This window comes from Dromaius novaehollandiae, chromosome 6, assembly GCF_036370855.1.
Source record: "Dromaius novaehollandiae isolate bDroNov1 chromosome 6, bDroNov1.hap1, whole genome shotgun sequence".
NCBI classification, from domain to species: domain Eukaryota; kingdom Metazoa; phylum Chordata; class Aves; order Casuariiformes; family Dromaiidae; genus Dromaius; species Dromaius novaehollandiae.
This window is the reverse complement of record NC_088103.1, coordinates 26,728,278-26,746,786: the sequence shown is the minus strand read 5'-3', so window position 1 is coordinate 26,746,786 and position 18,509 is coordinate 26,728,278. Positions and strand designations below refer to the sequence as shown.

The window sequence follows — 18,509 nt, the reverse complement described above, 5'->3', positions numbered from 1 at the left end:
TTCGGGACAAAAGACGACCTCCTGTATAGCAGCAGGACGGTACCGAAGGAGGAACAGGAAGTGTGCCTTGCAGATGGTTTTGTAAGCTGCCTTGAACAGTGCTGGCATCTGGAGAGTGGTATTTGACAGTGGTGCCATTGGAAGGATGGCTATACTTCTCACTTCCACTTACAACCTGTTGAGCTTTACGTGAATTCTGAGGGTGTTTATATTGTATACGTATTCTTGGTTGTATTGGGCTAGGTTTCTTCTCTAGTTTCTAATATTAAATGTTGTTCTTGTCTCTCACTGGCAGATGAGAAGGATTAGTAGTAGAGCAGTGGGCAAATTCACAGTGCATGGTTGCAGTTTGGTGTAAGAAAGAGAAACAGAATAGTGCTCTTAAAATGCAAATAAAATTTCACATTCTCTTGCCTGTCCTAGCCTTTTGATTTCCCAAGCATCATGTCTTTGACACTTCCTCTGGTGCCAGGCAGTTGGATTAAGAAACCAGTACCATGGGTTTGAAAGGGAAATTTTGGATCACTGCATCTAGTCATCTGCTGTTAGATTGGCACATCATATGTACTACTTTCTTTTTTCAGTGTGTTTCATTTCTAAAGTGAAAGAGTGGCGCATGTAGATTCTTTATAAGCAGGTTACCTTCTGTGCTGTGCTCATAACAGAAAACCTGAGACAGATTTATTAGTTGATTTATGACTTCAGTTCCAACAGTATATGGCTCTGTTTCCATGGTAGAATGTAACATGCTGTTTTACTTGTTCAATATTTTGTTTTTAGAAGATTGCTAAATATGTCTTTTTAAATAATTCATTACTTAAGTCTTATTAATCTTCATTTGCATAATTATAGCAGTTCCACATGTCAGCTCTTTCACTAACTTGTCTTTCTTTAAAAAAAAAAAATTACTGCACAAACTCTTTTTGAGAGGTAGGATTTAAAGTCAGAGTTGTACCTACTTTCAGGAGAGACTGAGAATAAAATAGAAAATTTACAAATGATAGTTGAATTTACCTCACTGTATGACCAGCATTCTGTATGACTAGCGTGTGCAGGTGGGTAAAACGCAAGAACCATAGTTTCCAGCATGAAGCCAATAACTGATCTTCAGGTGTTTCATTTGTTTTGTCACAGGCATAACATTGTTCAGTTGGCTTTCTGGTTTAAAGTTATTCTCTTGTTTTTGTCTTATACATATACCTAGCTGGGTAGGATTGGAAACAGTTTAAGATCTTGCTACAGATCGAGAGGTGTGTGTTTGGGTCTTGCCCTCGACTCTTGCAGACCCAGCTGTGAATGGATACCTGGTTATTCAGTCTTGGAGCACCCAAGTCATCCAGATGCGAGGCCAGGAACATTGTTCTCTTCAGTGCTGTTGGCTACAGAAACAGAACCTTAACAGATGAGTCATGTAACGCTGAAGACAATTGTAGTTTTATTTATAAGGTAGCATTCATCTAGTATATCACCTTCTCTCACAGAAAGTATATTATGTGGCAGGGGACCTTGCTTTTGCTAGCAATTTGCTAAAGCCTGCAACAGTCTTGTTAAAATATACCATAGAGGCTTTTAATGGATTAAATATGGGATCAATTAGACATGGGTTAGACATGTGTGCATGTACTGTGAACAGAGATCCTCAAAGCCGCAGTGGCTGAGCTAGCGCTGGAGCCTCCAGCTGAAGCACAGGCCTGGGCATGGTGTGCTTCTGTGGCAACACTGCTTTTGTGACCGGAGGTAGACTCCCAGTCTGGCTTTGTGGGCTTGCACGGGTCTGGGTCTGTGCTAGCTGTGCTGGTTTTACACAGCGTGGCGGGGTGTCAACAATTTCATTGCTGTGCTGACTGCCCTGTTCATTTGTGGTTTTCAGGCTTTGCTTTGCAGGTCAAAAGAGCTATAAACCTTTGCTTGAATTTTGAAATGGGAGCTGTGTTTCGCAGCAGTGGGCGAACTGCACAACATATCCAACATCCGTGGAGTATGGGAGAGTCAGGTCTAAAGATTCTTCGTCTCTAAAGATGTCATCAAAACAGGTCTCCATCTCACCAAACCCTTTAGGAAGGATTGAGGAGTTTCCATGAATCATCCACAGAATCTAGTGGCAGAAAAGGCCGTTGATAATAGGCCATCTAGTTCCAGCTGAAGGAAGGTTGTTTTTACTGTACTGATTTTAGAGGTTTGTCCACTCAGCCAAACCTGAAGCTTAGGTTTCTTTTGGTTTTTTTTGAGTTCAGCTGAATTCTGACTTCTTCAGCTGTTTTACTTCTCACTGTGCTCTTGTCAGGTCTTGTAAATGTGTTTGCTGCCACACCTTTTCTGCAGGTAGGTGGAAGACCCTGTCGTAATAAGAACAGGATGAAAGGCCTCAAAGTAGAGAGAGTGCTTCGGGGAATGGTCTGATTTGGCAGATGGTGCTCATGTGCATGTGGTAGTACTGAAGATAAGTCCCTACACAGTGGCTGAGTTACTGAATTACTGAAGGTTCTGTGTCATGAAAAAACAAGCCTCTAATCTCTTGTCATCATTGTAAGTGGAGGGATTAGCTATTATGTGGTAGCTAAATTCTGACTAGTCTATACACACACCTCCATCTAATTATTCTAATTACTGTACCATTGCTCATTTCCTGAGCTATTGTTCTGTGCAATATTTGACAGCTGGCAGGTTCCGCTCCAGAGACGGCTGCATTTGACCTTGGGGAAAAATGTTTGTATTCTGATTACTACTTTTCCAAGGATGAGATAGCGTGACCTCTCTTTCTAGCACATGGCAACAAAGCCTTCCTTTCTTGCAACTAGACCTTGAGCGTCAGATGTAGTGTGATAGCTGACTCCATATGCTATGTTTAATCCTGAAGTTGACTGCAGTGCCTATCAAACTCTTTCCACCTGTGACTTGCTTTTTTGGTTTTTTGGTTTGTTTTTATTTCACTGCAGGCTGGAAGTCCAACCTCTATCTCTGCTCCTCATAGTTTCTCTCGGACTTCTGTTACACCATCCAATCAGGACATCTGCAGGTAAAGTGTGTTGTTTCCATGGCTATGATGAAGCTTGTGCGAGGTTCAAGTTAAGAAAAAACAAAACTGAAAAAGCATGTGTACTGGGAAGTAAGCAATGTGGGGTTCTGATTAGAAACATCCCATTTGTTTGACTTGACTGCTGTCTAACACTGCTTCATTGAACCCCACTCACCGTTTGGCCCGCTATGTTTGCCATTCCCACACTAGCCGTAACTCTCATTTCTTCACTTTTAATTATGTGTTCTCTTATGTAATTGTTTTTTACTTTCTGTGCTTTTATTCCACTGTTCTGCATGCAGTTCCAGTGCAGTGTTTTCTGAATGTTGTCATCACAGTCCAGTGCAGTCTGCTGTTGTCTTGAAAAATCCTCACTGCCAGAGCTCTCTGACACAAGGGGTCACTGTGACAGTAATCTGTCAGGACACGTTGCATGCAGCAAAGAGAAACTCCCGTGGGCAGGATTGGGTCCAGGCACTCAGGTCTGCTAAGAATGTAAAGCCCACCCGCACGCTGAAATTCTCCAAGTCCCTCAATGACGTGGACCAGAAGGCACAGAGCACCAGTGAGTGCTTTGACTATGTGGAGCGAACATGCTCAGAAGGCAAATTGACCCCAACTCAAGAGCAGTGTTTAAGGATTAACAGATTTCATCTTAAAGAAAGGAAGTCGCTGAATCTCAGGCCTCTTTCTTTTAGCAATTCTAAACACTCCTACATCCCTTCCCTTTCCAACTACTCGAATGCGTCGGGAGGAGCAGAGAACCGCAGCGCTGTGCATATCCCCTTGCTGGAGGACAAGGTGGACCATGACACCTCAAGAAGCAAAAAACTGCTGCGCTACCTTTTTTCCTTCTCCCACACTTCCAGCACCAGTAGCCTGCATAAGTTCCTCGAACTGGAGAGCTATTCCAGTCACTTCCAAGCTGAGAAATCCTCCAGCGTGCTGGTGGAAAGCACAGACTTCTGCTCTGATGATATGGGAGATGATGACGTCTTTGAGGACAGCACCTCAGTGAAACTGAAAACAAAAGAGCAGCGGGCGCCACTCTGTTCAGTTGAGAAGGACAGTGACCTTGACTGTCCTTCCCCCCTCTCTGAAAAATTCCCCCCTCTCTCCCCTGTGTCTACATCGGGGGATACCTGCAGGTTGGTTTATTGGAGAACCACCTATCTCTGAGCTCTCCCATGTGTTGTGGTGACCGTTCTGCTTTCTCTGCCGTCGTGCTCTTTCTCTACCTTTTCTTTTACCCTTTCACCTTGCTTTAATATGTGCAGTTTGAAGTGTGCAGCCTTCCCTCCCCTCTTTCTCGCACCCCTCTGATGCTCTTAACAAGTCCACTAAACAAAAGAATTTCCTTTGGAGTCAAATTCTGTTGCAGTTTGTTTCAGGTTTTGGGTTCTGAGGTGGTATTTTTCTCTTTATCAGTGCCCAAACTGGGAATATTATGAGAGAATCAGCTACACATATTAAAGGCCAAGATGAACTTTTCTTAGCTTTTAATGAGCAATGTGCTTTTCTGACAGTCATTGAGGGTGGTTACTGGCTTGAGTTGAGGGGTGGGGAGTGAGGAGGAAAAGAGACTGAGTGCTGCTTCTGAGATCTGGTCAATGTAGTTTTGATTTTTAACCCTTTTCTCCCAGTTTGCCTCTGTTTTGTTCACCAAGGGCTTTCTGGATGCATTAGTTGAAAGGGGGATTTGAATGTTGAGTGTTAAGTGATTGGCCTGTGTGATATCTGTAGCATGAGGTCCAAAAAGCATGTGTCCTCCTTGCAGCCACAGAAGATTAATTGTGTCCAGAGATGGTAGGAACAGGCAGCTCTGGACTGTCCTCAGGGTGAGTTTTTGGTAAATATACCCCATCCCAGCTCCAAAATGTGGCTGAGGAGCCAGAGACACCACGTACAGGAGAAATTATCACAGCCCTCTACCTAGTGTTTTTCTATCCTAATCTTTTTCCTCCCTGCCACTACTTTCTGAAGTTAGCTTGTTACTACCTGCCAATGTTATTTGATTCCCCCGTTCCCAGCAGAATCTTGTTTCTTACTGGCTTGTCGTCGACAAGATGCTCTTGTAATCCACCCACTCTTTCATTTCCACTTACCAGCTATCAGCAAGGTCGGAAGAGGCAAGATGCTACACATCAATAAGGGATTTCAGTAATAGACAGAGATGGCAGCATGCCAGGATATACTTCACACATGCTTAGTAACTTATATTCATTCCCCAGCTCCTTACTATCCCCCTTTCAATTCATGACCTCTAGGGTTTCCTCTTCCACATGGTTAGGACTTAGGGATGTTTGATGCAAATCAAGTGTGTATAAATTGAAGCTGGAAGTAGCACCACCCGATAGTAACACTATATCAAGTGTCCTCACTGTCTACCCAGTTAGGCAGTGAGGGAAGTGGGGAATTTTGCAGACCTGATGCTTCCTTGGCAGCTCTTGAAAAGTGAGAATTGGAGAGCAAAATGGTTAGTCCATTCAGAATAGGTATATTTTGGAGCGATTCAGTGCTCTAGCTTTGTAGTGTGGGTCTGTCTCTTAGCAGTTGGCACTAGAAAAAATCACTTTGCTTGTGCAAAATCCAGGCTGTCTAAATTAACTCTTCATGATTCTAGGGTGGGCTGTTTCATAGTAGGTTTGGGAATTTTGTTTTTGTCTTCTGTTTTAAGTTGTAATCCACAAGTAGCTGTACATCTCTGTGCATGTTTTGTCTTGGGAAGTACTGTCTGATCTGTCCAAATACTGTTCTCAGTGAAGCACTATAGTTCTAGTAGATGAAGAGTTGTCATTTCTTACCCTGTTTTTTTTCTTTGGATACTGAGTTTCTGTCAGGCTCTGTGTGTCCGCCTCATCTGTTAGAGAGAAGCTGTCTAGTTAGCAGTGTCTGTGCTCAATTATTTGGTGTGTGTTTGTGCGTGCGTGGCAAGGGGGTTCTTAGTTTTAGCTGCTTTTATGGAATACATTTCTTTGTGTACGTCTAAGGATCCTCAGTGGACAACCTTATGTGTGATCACAGATATTGCATGCCTTTTCCGCATCCTTTTTGCTTTCTCTGCTCCTAATGAGCAGCTTTGTTTCTGATTCAGGATATGTCACTGTGAAGGAGATGATGAGAGCCCTTTGATCACCCCCTGTCACTGCACGGGAAGTCTTCATTTTGTGCACCAAGCCTGCCTGCAGCAATGGATCAAGAGCTCAGACACACGATGCTGTGAACTTTGCAAGTATGAGTTCATCATGGAGACAAAACTGAAGCCTTTGCAAAAGGTAGGCACACAGAGAGCTCCCCAAAGGAATTGCTCTGTTAAAACACAGCTCTGCTCTGAAATAGGTTGTCCTTATCCGCAGTCCCGTGGAACCCACGTATTTATCATGTTCCGGTGGCTCTTTAGTAAGACTGGTCAGTTTTGTGTATGTGTGAAAGGAAACTGTTTAACCTTCAGCCTCACAAACTCAACATCAATTGAATCCATCTCTCAGAGTTAAATAAGAGTTCTCCTGCTCTCAGCCTTTGTAATGATCATTCTGCTTCCCGAATTCAAGGTGGGAATCCTGTTGTACTGCCCAAGCCAGAAATGCATCCTAGTCCTTTTTCTCTGATTGCATTGGCCTGCTAGCTAACAGCAGAGAAAATAGTCAAGGTTTACTGTAGTCCAGCAGCTCTTTGTGTAAATATACATATAAATACACACATGCATGCACACAGCAACTGGATTGTTTCTTCAGTTACTTTTCAGAGCTGATGCACTTGCTTTGTGGTTATCCACTTTTGTTTTTAAACATGGAGTTTTGCAGTACTGTTGTCTCCTTGAGCTGGCTGTACTGAGATCCACAGGGCTATTAAATTCTCTTGAAAATATGAGGATTTCAGATTTAACTTCCTTTAAATCTCACTTTAGGAATATAATTTGGTTAAAATCTGTAGCTTTTTTTTTTTTTTTTTTTTTTTTTTTTTTTTTTTTTTTTAAGAAGCAAATCTATTTTAGCCAAAATATTCAGTGCCAGTAAAGAAGGTTCATGGGTAAATATATTTTCATTTGTATGTTTTCATAGATTGTATATGACTAGGTTTTAGTACTTTAGATTGCTAGAAACAGTATTTTTTGTTTTATGAATTGTATAATTTTTTTTTAATAAATGTGGTGACTTAAAATATGTGTACTTAAATGCTACTTTTATTGTAATGCCACTTTTTGTTTGCATCCTTTTTGTTCTCCCACACCCTCCTGGCTTTCAAATTCAGTTGGTGCTTGCCATAAGGATTTTGACATGGAAACAGCTGGTATTCGTAGCACCTACAAATCTTGCTGTATCTAACAAAATAAAATAGGTTAATAACCATAACCTCAGTCTGGAACTAGAACAAATAGGAAAGATTAAATTCAAGCATAATGATCCTAAATCAGGTAGCGTGGGAAGTCCAGACTACAGCCCTCCAAAAGCTGCTATGGGAGTTTGCCGGATTCTTAAAAGTGACTCCTAATAGAAAATGCAGCAGATTTCAAACACCTCTATTTTTTAGAGATGTGCAGTCTGCAAAATACACAGCATAACGTGTTATGTTGATAGGAAGACTGCTGCTCATGACTGCAGTGAATCATTGCCTCCTGAGACCTCTAGCTTTTTCCTCGATACCTACTTCATACAGAGTATAGTAGGCTCTGGGCTACGACATTGACTGTCATAGGCTCTGTCCACAGAGACAGCGCTTTGCACAACCCAGCCATAAGGCATTAAAGTGTAGAAAGTGCTTACTCTGCCTGGAGTGGGTGGGTGGCATTTTCTGAATATTTGCTCCCTGTGAGAAAAAGCTAGTGGGCACTTTCAGAACCGAGTCACTCAACATCATTAGCTATTTCTGAACAGGTCATCTGTGTGAAAGAGACCAGATGCCACAACATAGGGCCAGAGCCATAAACAGAAGGAGAAGAAATTTAACTCTCAGTACATCTAAGGAGTCTTCCAGAGGCTCAGCTGAAGCCAGAAGAAAAGGTGGCACTGTATCTTTGACTCATCCTTTATAGTATCTTGTCAGTCAGGAGAAAAGAGTCTGGAGTTGGTGATTATGAACAGGATGGGACAAATAGGGCTTGTGCTTCTCTGTAGAGTGGAAATGAAGTTAAAATTCCGCAGAATCTTAAGGCTGTATTGCAGCATAGCGTATGTATTGGTCTGCAAAGCATTCAAACACTCAGATACTAAGGAAATAGACTGAGGAGCACACTGTGTCACAATTCAACTGAAGATGACGGGAGACAATAGAGGGATGCTTCCTTTCTAAATTTCAACAACAAAAGAAAACACTAAACCTGAATTTCTGCTGAATTTTATGTTTTAGCAACACTTAAAAAAGAAAACAAAAAACAAACAGAAATGATGACTATTTTGGTTGGTAGATGCTGGTTGATGTCATCCAAATTGTACAGCAGAGACCTAAAGATTTCAGTTTCCTCTTTGGGCTACTGTGTAGGTTGCAGAATATCTTCTCTTTAGCTGTGTGCTCATATCACTTGAAGAGATGAGGTATGGTTTGGTAGCTGTGATGCCAGCAGTTCATGGGAGATATAGTTTAGCAAAGGAGCTGAAACTGTGGAGCACAAAAGAGAAATACAAATTAATCTAAGTACAAGTCCTCATGGTGCTGTAAGAGCATTCACAAATGGAACTCACACTTGGATTTTGACTAAATAAATGAATAAATTTATACTTTCTGTAGAAAGTAAACACCTTTGTTTAGATGTAAAATCATTTCTCTATTTAGAACACAAGATCCAAAGGAAATGTTTTGATCTGTCCTTTTCAAGGAAGATTGAAAGAATATAACTTTCCAGCAAAACATGAATCTAGCATATCATTGCTGGAAGTCCTCAGTTTTTCTGCCATGATGAAATTTGTTTGCCTGTAGGTCTAGAGATCTGGCCTAGACTGGCCAAAAATATCCCCTGTCGGCAAGGCAGCGAGGCTCACAGTGTCTCTGTTCTGTGGTTCAGCCAGCCGCCTGCTAGTTGTAGCAGTGGAGTAATTCAACATGATGGGTGATCTCAGTCATACCACTAAGGTCATCCTCACTCTTCTCCACATTCTGACTCCTTTTTGAAGACTGCTTCTTTTCTCCAAATTGTTCTAGGAGGCATCGAATGCACCTCTCTAGACACACAGAGACGTGGATGAGAAGCTTATGTGCCCCACTGTGTACTTTGTGAAAGTGCGAGAAAGGCCCTTGTTGACTCTGTGTTCCAGCCAGACGTGCTGAGTGATGTGTAACCCACCCCCAAAAGCTTTCATCATATACGTAGAGAAATCACCTAAAAAAGCTTCCAGAGGTTCTGGTCAGAAATAAAGGCTGTTTTTGTGCAATTGCTTGGAAAGTATAAGTATCTATAATGATTGTCTGGTTTCCTTGTATCTTCCCTAAAAGACAATGACCTACTTTTGTGGTTTCTGTTGGGGCTGTATCAACATTATTGATAGATGTAAATCTGGGGATTTAACTTGCTGCATCCTCTCACTTACAAAAGCTTTCATCTCAGTTCTGCTGCCTATTCTTAGGGCACGTGTGGTTCTGTGTTTTAGTACCCTTGAAACACTGAAAATAAAAGATGGGTGTCACTGCTGAGAGTAGTGTTAAATATGTGAAGATTGAATGTGAAACCTCTAGAGGTAAAAACGTGCATTGGTGAGAGCTAAACAGGCTTGACTGTGTATCGAGGGCCTCTAACAGAGCTCAGTGTGAGATTCTTGCATGCACTGGCTGATTGGATCATGCGTGACTTTTATTGCAGTGTGTTCTACTGAACGCCTGTCTGAGCAGGGGTGTGCTTCTGCCATTCAAAATGCTCAGCTGTGACTGTGGGTGCCCACTGTTCAGTGACAAATGCACTGAGGAGCAGCCTTGTTTGGGCTGTACAAGGCTTAGCGTTGCAATTTCCTAGGCTGGAGTGAGTCTGCGAGAGTATGTGGGGTGTGATGACACTGCACTGAGGCTGCAGGTGAGAGCTGAGCCCTGAAGTGTCCCTCGTGCTCCAGGAGATCTCCTGTCGCAGCAAGATGAGCCACCAGCCGTCGGACACCTGCTGCAGTCAGAGAAATTATATTGTGCGGCTTTTAAAATCTGTGTTAGGAGGAAACCAGTCGCCTGCCTGTTTGTGTTCTTACCGGTGTTCTCTTTTTGTATATATATATATACACACAATAGTAACCAGAATAAACATCTAATTTCTTGCTCTGCTTCTGGATTTCTTGCTAGTGGGAGAAGCTGCAGATGACAGCCAGCGAGAGGAGGAAGATCATGTGCTCTGTGACATTCCATATCATCGCCATCACCTGCGTTGTGTGGTCTCTCTATGTCCTGATCGACAGGACCGCTGAGGAGATAAAACAGGGACAGACTACTGGTATGGTACTTGATTATCTTCCCACTCTTTCTCTTGGAATAATTATTTATCCTAAATGCAGAGAGGACGCTGATCAGGGGAGGGCGCAGGTAATGTTTTTTGCTTAGCCTGAGGTTGGGTTGATTTAAAAGCACAATTCTAAAATGATTTTGTTAGATCAGTGCAAATCTGTTTGTGGGTGCTCTTAAGTCCATTTCATGTCAATTTAGTTTGCACCTGAAGTGCACAGATATGAGAGCTAATCCACTGTAGCCAGACACAAAATTGCTGTGGCTTAGCTAATTTAGTTTAAAATTGGAACAGCTCCTGAGTGGATAGGGATGTGAGCATTTGTTTGCTGCTTTGACTGCCATTAGGTGGGCAAAACCAGAACAATTTAAAAAAAAGAAATGAGGCATTTGAATCCAAAGCTTTGAGGTAAATCAACAAGGTTATTCTTTCTATTCGGTCATGTTTGAGATGGGTTAGCACAAATTTCGTGTAAGACGTGTTAGATGGGAGAAATTTTAATGAGTGTTGATGCATGAAGCAGAAGAAATTCATGTTGATGCTTAAGACTCCAGTTCATGCACTGAGGTGACTTACAGTGGAATTAATGCAGTGGCTGCCACCCCGCTGCTGGGACGTGTTAAATTCTTGGACAGCAGCTCATTTTCTTTAATATGCCAGCTGTAAGCTCACCAAATTGACATCTACTTATCTTGGTGTGCTGTGCTACAAACGTGCAGCTGTTGCAGAACCCTTACAGGCAGCTGAGCTGTCCCCTGGCCATGGGGACGGGGAGGGACGGGCTATAATAACCAAGGCTGGGAGCCATTAAAACTGTTTGGAGGCAAGCTGTGGAAATTGTTGGCCCTTCAATGTAAGGTTGCCATATGATAATGAAAAGCATGTGCTTACAAAGATTTATAGCCTCCAGGTTATTTTAATCAATAAATATTTTAGAGGAACATGAGCAGTGATAGTGTGAATATTTGGTACTTGTTAATGTGCTTTCTTTGCTCCCTTCGTCTGGATTCTAAATGGGGAGTACGCCAACGAGCTGGGGGTATAGGGAGTGTGTGTGTGTGTACAGATGGGATCAGGTACGCTCACCTGTGAATCAGCAGTTCCACGGTATTAATCACTGGTAGGATTTCATCAGTTGTCATGTCTCAATTCCATTCGTAATTTGGAAGTATTTTAATTCCTCCTGTGCTGCCAAGTGTTTACAAAAGACCAAGTGGCATGTATCTCATTAAAAACTTTGAGGACTTGGGAGGCCATAGTTTTGTTGCACTGCTGGTGATTCTCTGAGACACCTGAAAGTGGGTGGTTCAGCATTGTTTCGTATCAATCCAGTAATGTTCCTGGCCTTTCAAGAGGAGAGAGACTGGATGGATACAGGACCTATGTAAGCAGAAAGGGTATAAAATGAATAATCTCTGATTTAAATGCGGGTGATAGAGATGCAACAAAAGCCAATGGCTAAAAGTTCAGGCTAGATAAATTCAGACAAAAGTATTGGTGCTTATTTTTAATATGGAGGGTAAGCTTGCCAGAATGCTTTAAAGTCTCCAACACTTGCAGTTTTCACATCAAAAAAGATGCTCCAGTTCAACTACAAGCTATTGGGTCTGATGCAGATAACATGTTCTTTATGTCAGAGAATTTTAAGCTCGATGACAACAATGGTTCCCTTTGACTTTAAAGTCTGTGACTCCATGTACTGTGTGATCACTGGAGTGGAACAAACTTCTTGGGTCACTGAGTTAAGTCTCCTGCTATCAAGAGGAAACTGCTGTAAAATCCCTTTCATAATCTGATCAAATTTTCTTTTAGAAACAAGTGTGAAGGAACCTGAACTTATTACTGGCTGTTGTCTTGACTCTGCTTGGAGTTGTGCTGCACAAGGGCTTAGACATGGAGAAACAGTTGTTCTGTTTCCCCTCTGATGGGTGAGAATAGATGTAGTATATGAACAGGCATAGAAACCTGCATGCATTTGACTGAAAAGGGCAAAAAAGCAAAACAAGAAAAATGGCAAAATAAGAACAGTTTGCATGGCCTGAACTCTGTGACCATTTCCTTAAAGGATGTTTTTGAGAGCTCCAGTGTAGTCTAGCCAATATTGACCTGGTCTTTTCTCTTTATTTCTTTTTCTTTTTTCCTTCTAGGGATTCTAGAGTGGCCATTTTGGACTAAGTTGGTGGTTGTGGCTATTGGTTTCACTGGAGGACTTCTGTTCATGTATGTACAATGCAAAGTGTACGTACAGCTATGGAAGAGACTTAAAGCTTATAACCGAGTAATATATGTACAAAACTGTCCAGAAACTAGCAAAAAGAATATTTTTGAAAAACCTGCACTAATGGAGCCAAACTTTGAGAGTAAAGAAATGCTTGGGATTCACCATTCAGATACAAACTCTTCACATTACACAGAGCCAGAAGACTGTGCTGCAGAAATCCTTCACGTCTGATTGCTGGGTGGGAGGGGTGTTTCTGTATGTCCTTGAGGATTTCAAATATCATTGTTTACTGCAAACTTCTCAACCTTTTTAAAATCAGCTAACAGCTGAGAGCTGTCGGATGAATTTTTTACATTTGTGTTTTGTTAGAATTTTTTTAAATCCCCTTGGCCTATCTGTCAGTGTGTTATCATGGTTGCATACCTCTCAACATTTCGTCTCTGGGACTGGTGGATCAAAGAACCCCAGGATACTGGGTAGAATGAGCCTTGGTTTTGGTATCAAGCGAGCCACTAGTGAACTGTCATCAACTCTGTGGAGTCTGTTACTTTAGAAGATGACTCAAAATGAATCTGGAATATGTGTTGGTTTTTGTTTCTTGGGTTTTTTTCTTTAGTACAAGGAAGGAGGTGCCCCAGACACTGAGGAAAATGAGAGACTAGACTCTAACCTACCGCTAACACTGCCACTAACATTTTGTCTTAGGCAGCAGATGTAAAATTATGCTTTACATATTGTGGTGAGACTTACAAAGCATATAGCACTTTTAAAAATCTTTAATTTTTAAAATGTTTGTCCATTGAAAATGAAACTTGAAAGAATGTGTCATTTTCAAAGCATTTCTTCATTCTTTACCCCATCCATTCTACTGGAACATAAACCTCTTGCCTTATATTAAAAAAAAAAAAAATTAAAAAAAATTCCAACATGTGATTTCCAACACATGCCCATGTTATCTTACTAAGCATAACACTAAAAACTCTGCCTCTTTGGATTTCGTTTGAGGAACAATTTTTTCAAAGGATGTTGCACTTGTGACTTGTATATGGAGAGTAGTGGATGTGTACAGTGTTTGTTTTCAATGCATAATGGTTTCAGTGCTCTGTTTTGGGGACTGGTTTTGCTTTTTTTTAAGGAAAAAAAAAAAAGTCTGTTATACCATCAACAGACCTGAACAAGTATACCTGATGTAACTTTCATTCCAAACCACTGGTAAAGGGTTTGATGCCATGTTGGTAAAAATGTGAGCTGTTATGGAAAAGAAGTTTATTAGTCAATACAGCTGAAATTAGTTTCCCTTCTTTAATGCTGTGTCATGTGTGAATTACCCAGGAATTTGTCATTGTGAGATAAGGTGTTGAGAACAAAGTCTAGGAAGTAAATATTGCATTAAGTACATGAGTTTAAAATGACCTGCCTGTTTTCAGTCCTCATGATGATGCATTACATGGTCAGAGAAGAATGTGGTCTGTTCTCTTAAATTTGGGGCTGGCTTTTTAAACACTCTGCCCTAATGAGAAAAGGGGCAGTTAAAATCAGTTTGAAGAGGTTTAGACATAGTTGCCTGAAGACTGGGGTGTCTGTTGTCACCCACTTAACCAGTCTGCTTTGCTGAACCACTGTCTAGGTTCAAGCCCTCATTGAACTAGCATCTGCTGTCAGTGTGACTGGAACGGAAACGAAGCCCCGATAAAAGTCAACACACAGAGCCTCTGCCTGTGAAAACGGTGCCTATGAAAACTTTCCCCACTTGAGCCCTATCTAACAGAAAGCAAAGTCAATGATAATCTATTTGGTCTTAGTAGGAGTTGCCTGGACATCTCAGTTAATTAAAACATTTTGTTACTTTTTGAAATACTGAGCTAAATCCCAAGGTCCAGTTCAGGTTTTACTTAGTCCTTTTTCAAATACAACTTGCATTATGAAGACATTTGTATAATAAAAACTGTTGCTTTAACTTATCCCCAAGAAGAACAACAGCAAGAGATCAGTGAATTTTCCCTAAAACGTGATTATTAATTTTTTTCTAGGTTCATCTTTGTTTTAAAAATTGGTGGATTTCTTAAATGGCAGAGAGGGGACTATGCTAAGAGAACGCACACCAGTGGTTTCTAAGAGCTGTTAGAGGAAAAGTGTGTGTGTGTGTGTGTGTGTGTGTGTGAAAGAGGGAAATCTCATGCTTGAAGCTTACTGGCTGTGATCTTCACGAACAACATAGTACCTTGTTCTTGAGATGTTTGAAAAAACCCAGACCTCAAGACAGGCCTAGCAAAGCTACACTGGCTTGGGCTTGTGTGTTGTGCTAGGTGTCAGGATGTCCCATATGTATGTGATATAAGCAGAGAAACCCTGCCTACCCTGCTAGTATCTGGGCAGCAGTCTTCATGACAATATGCATGTACAGATTGTTGCCTATGCCTGCCATAATTCAAAGTGCAATTACTGGGGCTGTTCCCTGAACTCTGCTGTGATTGATCCTGTTCTGTTATTAGAACCCAGATAATAATATGGTCTTCGTTTTGATTTTTTTGTTCTGTGAAAAGGTTCACTGGATAAACTCAGGTGGGTTAAATATCAGGTCTTACATGCCTTCATCGTGTTCTTCTGAAATGCCCATGTGTGCAACGCTTACGTATCTGCAAGATGCTCATGGTACACCTGCAAGATGCAGAGAAGCAGCTGCTGACTGATGCTGTGTGAATTCTCATTTGATCTGTGGCCAGTAGGTGGAATGAAAATGGACAAGTTCTGCTATAAAACCTGTTCTTCAGCTCACATGTGAGATGTGCTGGTGTCTATGACTGGTGTTCTCACAAGTGCCAATATGGTGTAGTGTTACATGCTGTCCTGTTTCAATCACTGTCATCAGTGATGCTTGGTGAAACATTGTGAAATCTTGTTTGGCATTTTGGAAGGTCTGTGTGGCATATGTTAGTGTTCAGTGCATTCAGGTTTCTGATGGCTTTTGCTGTGCCCTTGTGTATCTCGGGAAGGAAGATCATCTCTGGTAAAACTGACTGGAAAAAAAAACAGCAGATGAAACTATTTCAGTCAGTGCCGCCATTAACCACTCTGTTTTCCCAGTACATCTTCTCTGAATGAAAATAAGACCTAATATTTCAACTCTTTATATCTCTTAGAACTGCTTATACCAATAAGGGCTGCAGAACAGATCCCTCTGTTGGGTACTGGCATTGATTTTTGCTTATGCTGGTGACACTTCTCATGTTGCTTCTTGCTTGGTGTTAACATGGGGCTTCTGGAGCTGCAGTTCTCTGCTTATGCGCGGTGTGCTGTCAAATGGTGTAAAAAGGCTGAATGGTGCTTTTTCCTCCTTTCTCCTGAAAGAGATATTGTTGATCTGTTTTCAACTTCTCACTGCAAGGCATTGCTGCTAGCTCAGGTGAGCTCCCTCCTTTCCACCTGGCCGAAAGTACTGGCAACGACCATTCCTCACCAGACTAGCCGTTCCCAACCCTTCTCCTGGCAACTTTTCAAGTGGCTGGAGTAAAAGTCTGACCTCTTTTGGCAATGGTTCCTTGGCCAAAGTCAGTCAGGTTCCCCAGGACTTCTCGGAGACCAGAGGGAATATAGGCTTAAAATCATTTACCCCAGCCCCTTCCCTAGATTGCCAGAGCCTTTACTGATTTGCCCCATGGAAATAAATGCTCTAGACAGCTGACCAAACTCCCCTTCCATTGACATAGCCAAGGCTTGTCCAAAAACACACAGGCTGTGCCAAGGAAATTTTCCTGCTGCATCATATTCAGTTTATCTGCTGGATCATGAGCATGCATTATGTTAGAAGTGCAGGCAAGCGCTGCAAAAGGTTGATCCACTTCAAGAGATCATGAGATAAGAAGTCCCTATGAAATCTCAGGATTTTCTTCACCTGTAACCTTGTATTCGGGGGTTTGAAGTGTTGCCCTGTGTTCTGAAGAGATCGGCCAGACCTGGAGACAGCTTCCCATGATTGAGTGGCTTTCAGGTTGGCTTTGCTTCAGCAGGGGGGATTCAGCAAAGGTTACACGGAGCCTGCCAGGGTTGGAGAAGTGTTGGGACTCTGTGCTGCAGCAGGAGAAATCCTGTGAAAGAGCAGTAACTGCCCTTCCAGCCCCCCTACACCTGATGCCACCATACAGATCAGGCTGTCACTTGCCCTCCCGCTGCGAGGAAGGGGATGGGCTCCCTGTGCTGCCTTTCGGAAAACCCTTGCAGTGAGCAGGAAGCGTGGATGTGACCATGCGTGGAGCTGGTTCCTATTGCCCTGTGCTCGGCCACATAAACATCTGTTACAAGGCGGGAGCCAGGTCTGCAGTTCCCCTAGAGCTGAGGAGTGTTACGTATTTCTGGTGTAGTCTGCGCTGGCCAGCAATGAAAAGGAGGTCTGTCATTCCATGTGGGGTCCCTCAGATATGGGTGAAACAGGGCAAATACAAATGCAAAGACATTGCTGGCTGGATTTTCACAGGATTGTGCTAGTTGTGCAAAGAATACTTCTAAACAGGACCTTTTATTTTGTGATTATTTTTTAGTTTTGAGATATTGCGGTGTCTGTATATTCCAATGAAATACTGAAAGCACTTGTCTTTGTATAGGAGATAACTGTTTAAAAAAAAATTGCAGCTGATCTTATATTTAGGTAAAACATTTGTAGATAGGTAATTGTATAATGTTAAACAACTTTACACTGGCATGTGTTGTATAGTTTATACAAGACACTTCACACTTCTGCAGAATTTTTTAGTTAGTAAATTTCTAGTAACTTAAATGTATAGTTTTGTATCCTTTCATGTATGTTCATTTCTCAGTATTACAACTTGCAGAATAATTTTTAGTTTCTTAAACTGTAATTGGTTATTTGTGCGTGATACACAGGGTTATTGACTGCAGCAATAAAGTGTTTCTATAAAAAAAACAAAACAAAACTGGCATAGTATCCGTTTTGTTTCAGAAAAATGTTAGAGGCCTAGTCTAGAGAAATGTTGAGCTCTACAGTAGTAAGATGATCAAAGCGAGTTACTGTTGCTGGAGAAGATAGAGGACTCTGTGGCTCTTCAGTGTAGCAGGTCAATGCACCATAAGGGCCAGTAGCAATTTGATGTTAAAAATTATTCATAATCCTGAAGAGATAGTTAACCATCAGAGTAAGTGGGTTACTCCTTCATTGCAGTGACTGTGTTCAGGTGCTGTGGAGTCAGATGCAGGAATGCTGTGAAGAATTTTCTGGCTTGTGTCATGCAGGAGGTCAGGAGAAAGGACTGCAGTGGGTCTTAAAATCTGTTGAGCTTCTTGAATGGAAACCAAGTGCTGTTCTGCATGTTTTACATCTGAAATCAGAGTTTTCATGTGCACTGGTTTCTGTGCAGAGCAGAAGATGCTCATTACTATAATTCTCTTCCAAGAAGAAAAATAATTTTGTGTAAGCATGCAGTTGTGAGCGGCTGCGCTTTGCCTGATGGCATGAGCACAGCTTCAGTGCTACATGTGTTGGCTTTCATGCCATGTCCCAGCCTCAGAACTGGGAAGTCTTCAGCTGTTTTCTGTGGATAGATTTCTAGCACCAGGAGGTTGAGGAAAATGGCCATCTGCACAGCTGTGAGAAATAAACCACAAGTGCTAAAGACCAGCTAAGACCTGGAAGCATTGTCTGTAGTGGACACAGGGGGGCACAAGGAAACCTTTTTTCTTGTTGTTTTTGTGTGTGTGTGCATAAATATACATATTATATATATTATATATATATATGTATGTTAGAGAGGGATTAGTTATTTTATTTTAGCTGAGAAAGGGGAGGGAGTCTTAATACTGCAGCCCTAGAGAGGTGTTTTCCATGAGGAACAAAAGGCACTCTCCTATAT

At 41.8% G+C, this 18,509-nt stretch overlaps 1 protein-coding gene across 3 annotated transcripts in view; it reads left to right on the top strand.

Moving 5' to 3' along the window:
* MARCHF8 (membrane associated ring-CH-type finger 8) overlaps positions 1–13,954 on the top strand; it is a 106,028-nt gene extending 92,074 nt beyond the window's left edge. For all 3 annotated transcript variants that reach the window (XM_064513982.1, XM_064513980.1, XM_026112549.2), the window contains exons 4-8: positions 2,937–3,016; positions 3,319–4,164; positions 6,111–6,291; positions 10,271–10,418; positions 12,575–13,954. In XM_064513982.1, coding sequence (XP_064370052.1) covers positions 2,937–3,016; positions 3,319–4,164; positions 6,111–6,291; positions 10,271–10,418; positions 12,575–12,879 — 1,560 coding nt within the window. In that variant the 3' untranslated portion in view covers positions 12,880–13,954. The remainder of the gene's footprint in view (positions 1–2,936; positions 3,017–3,318; positions 4,165–6,110; positions 6,292–10,270; positions 10,419–12,574) is intronic.
* The last annotated feature ends 4,555 nt before the right edge of the window (positions 13,955–18,509 follow it).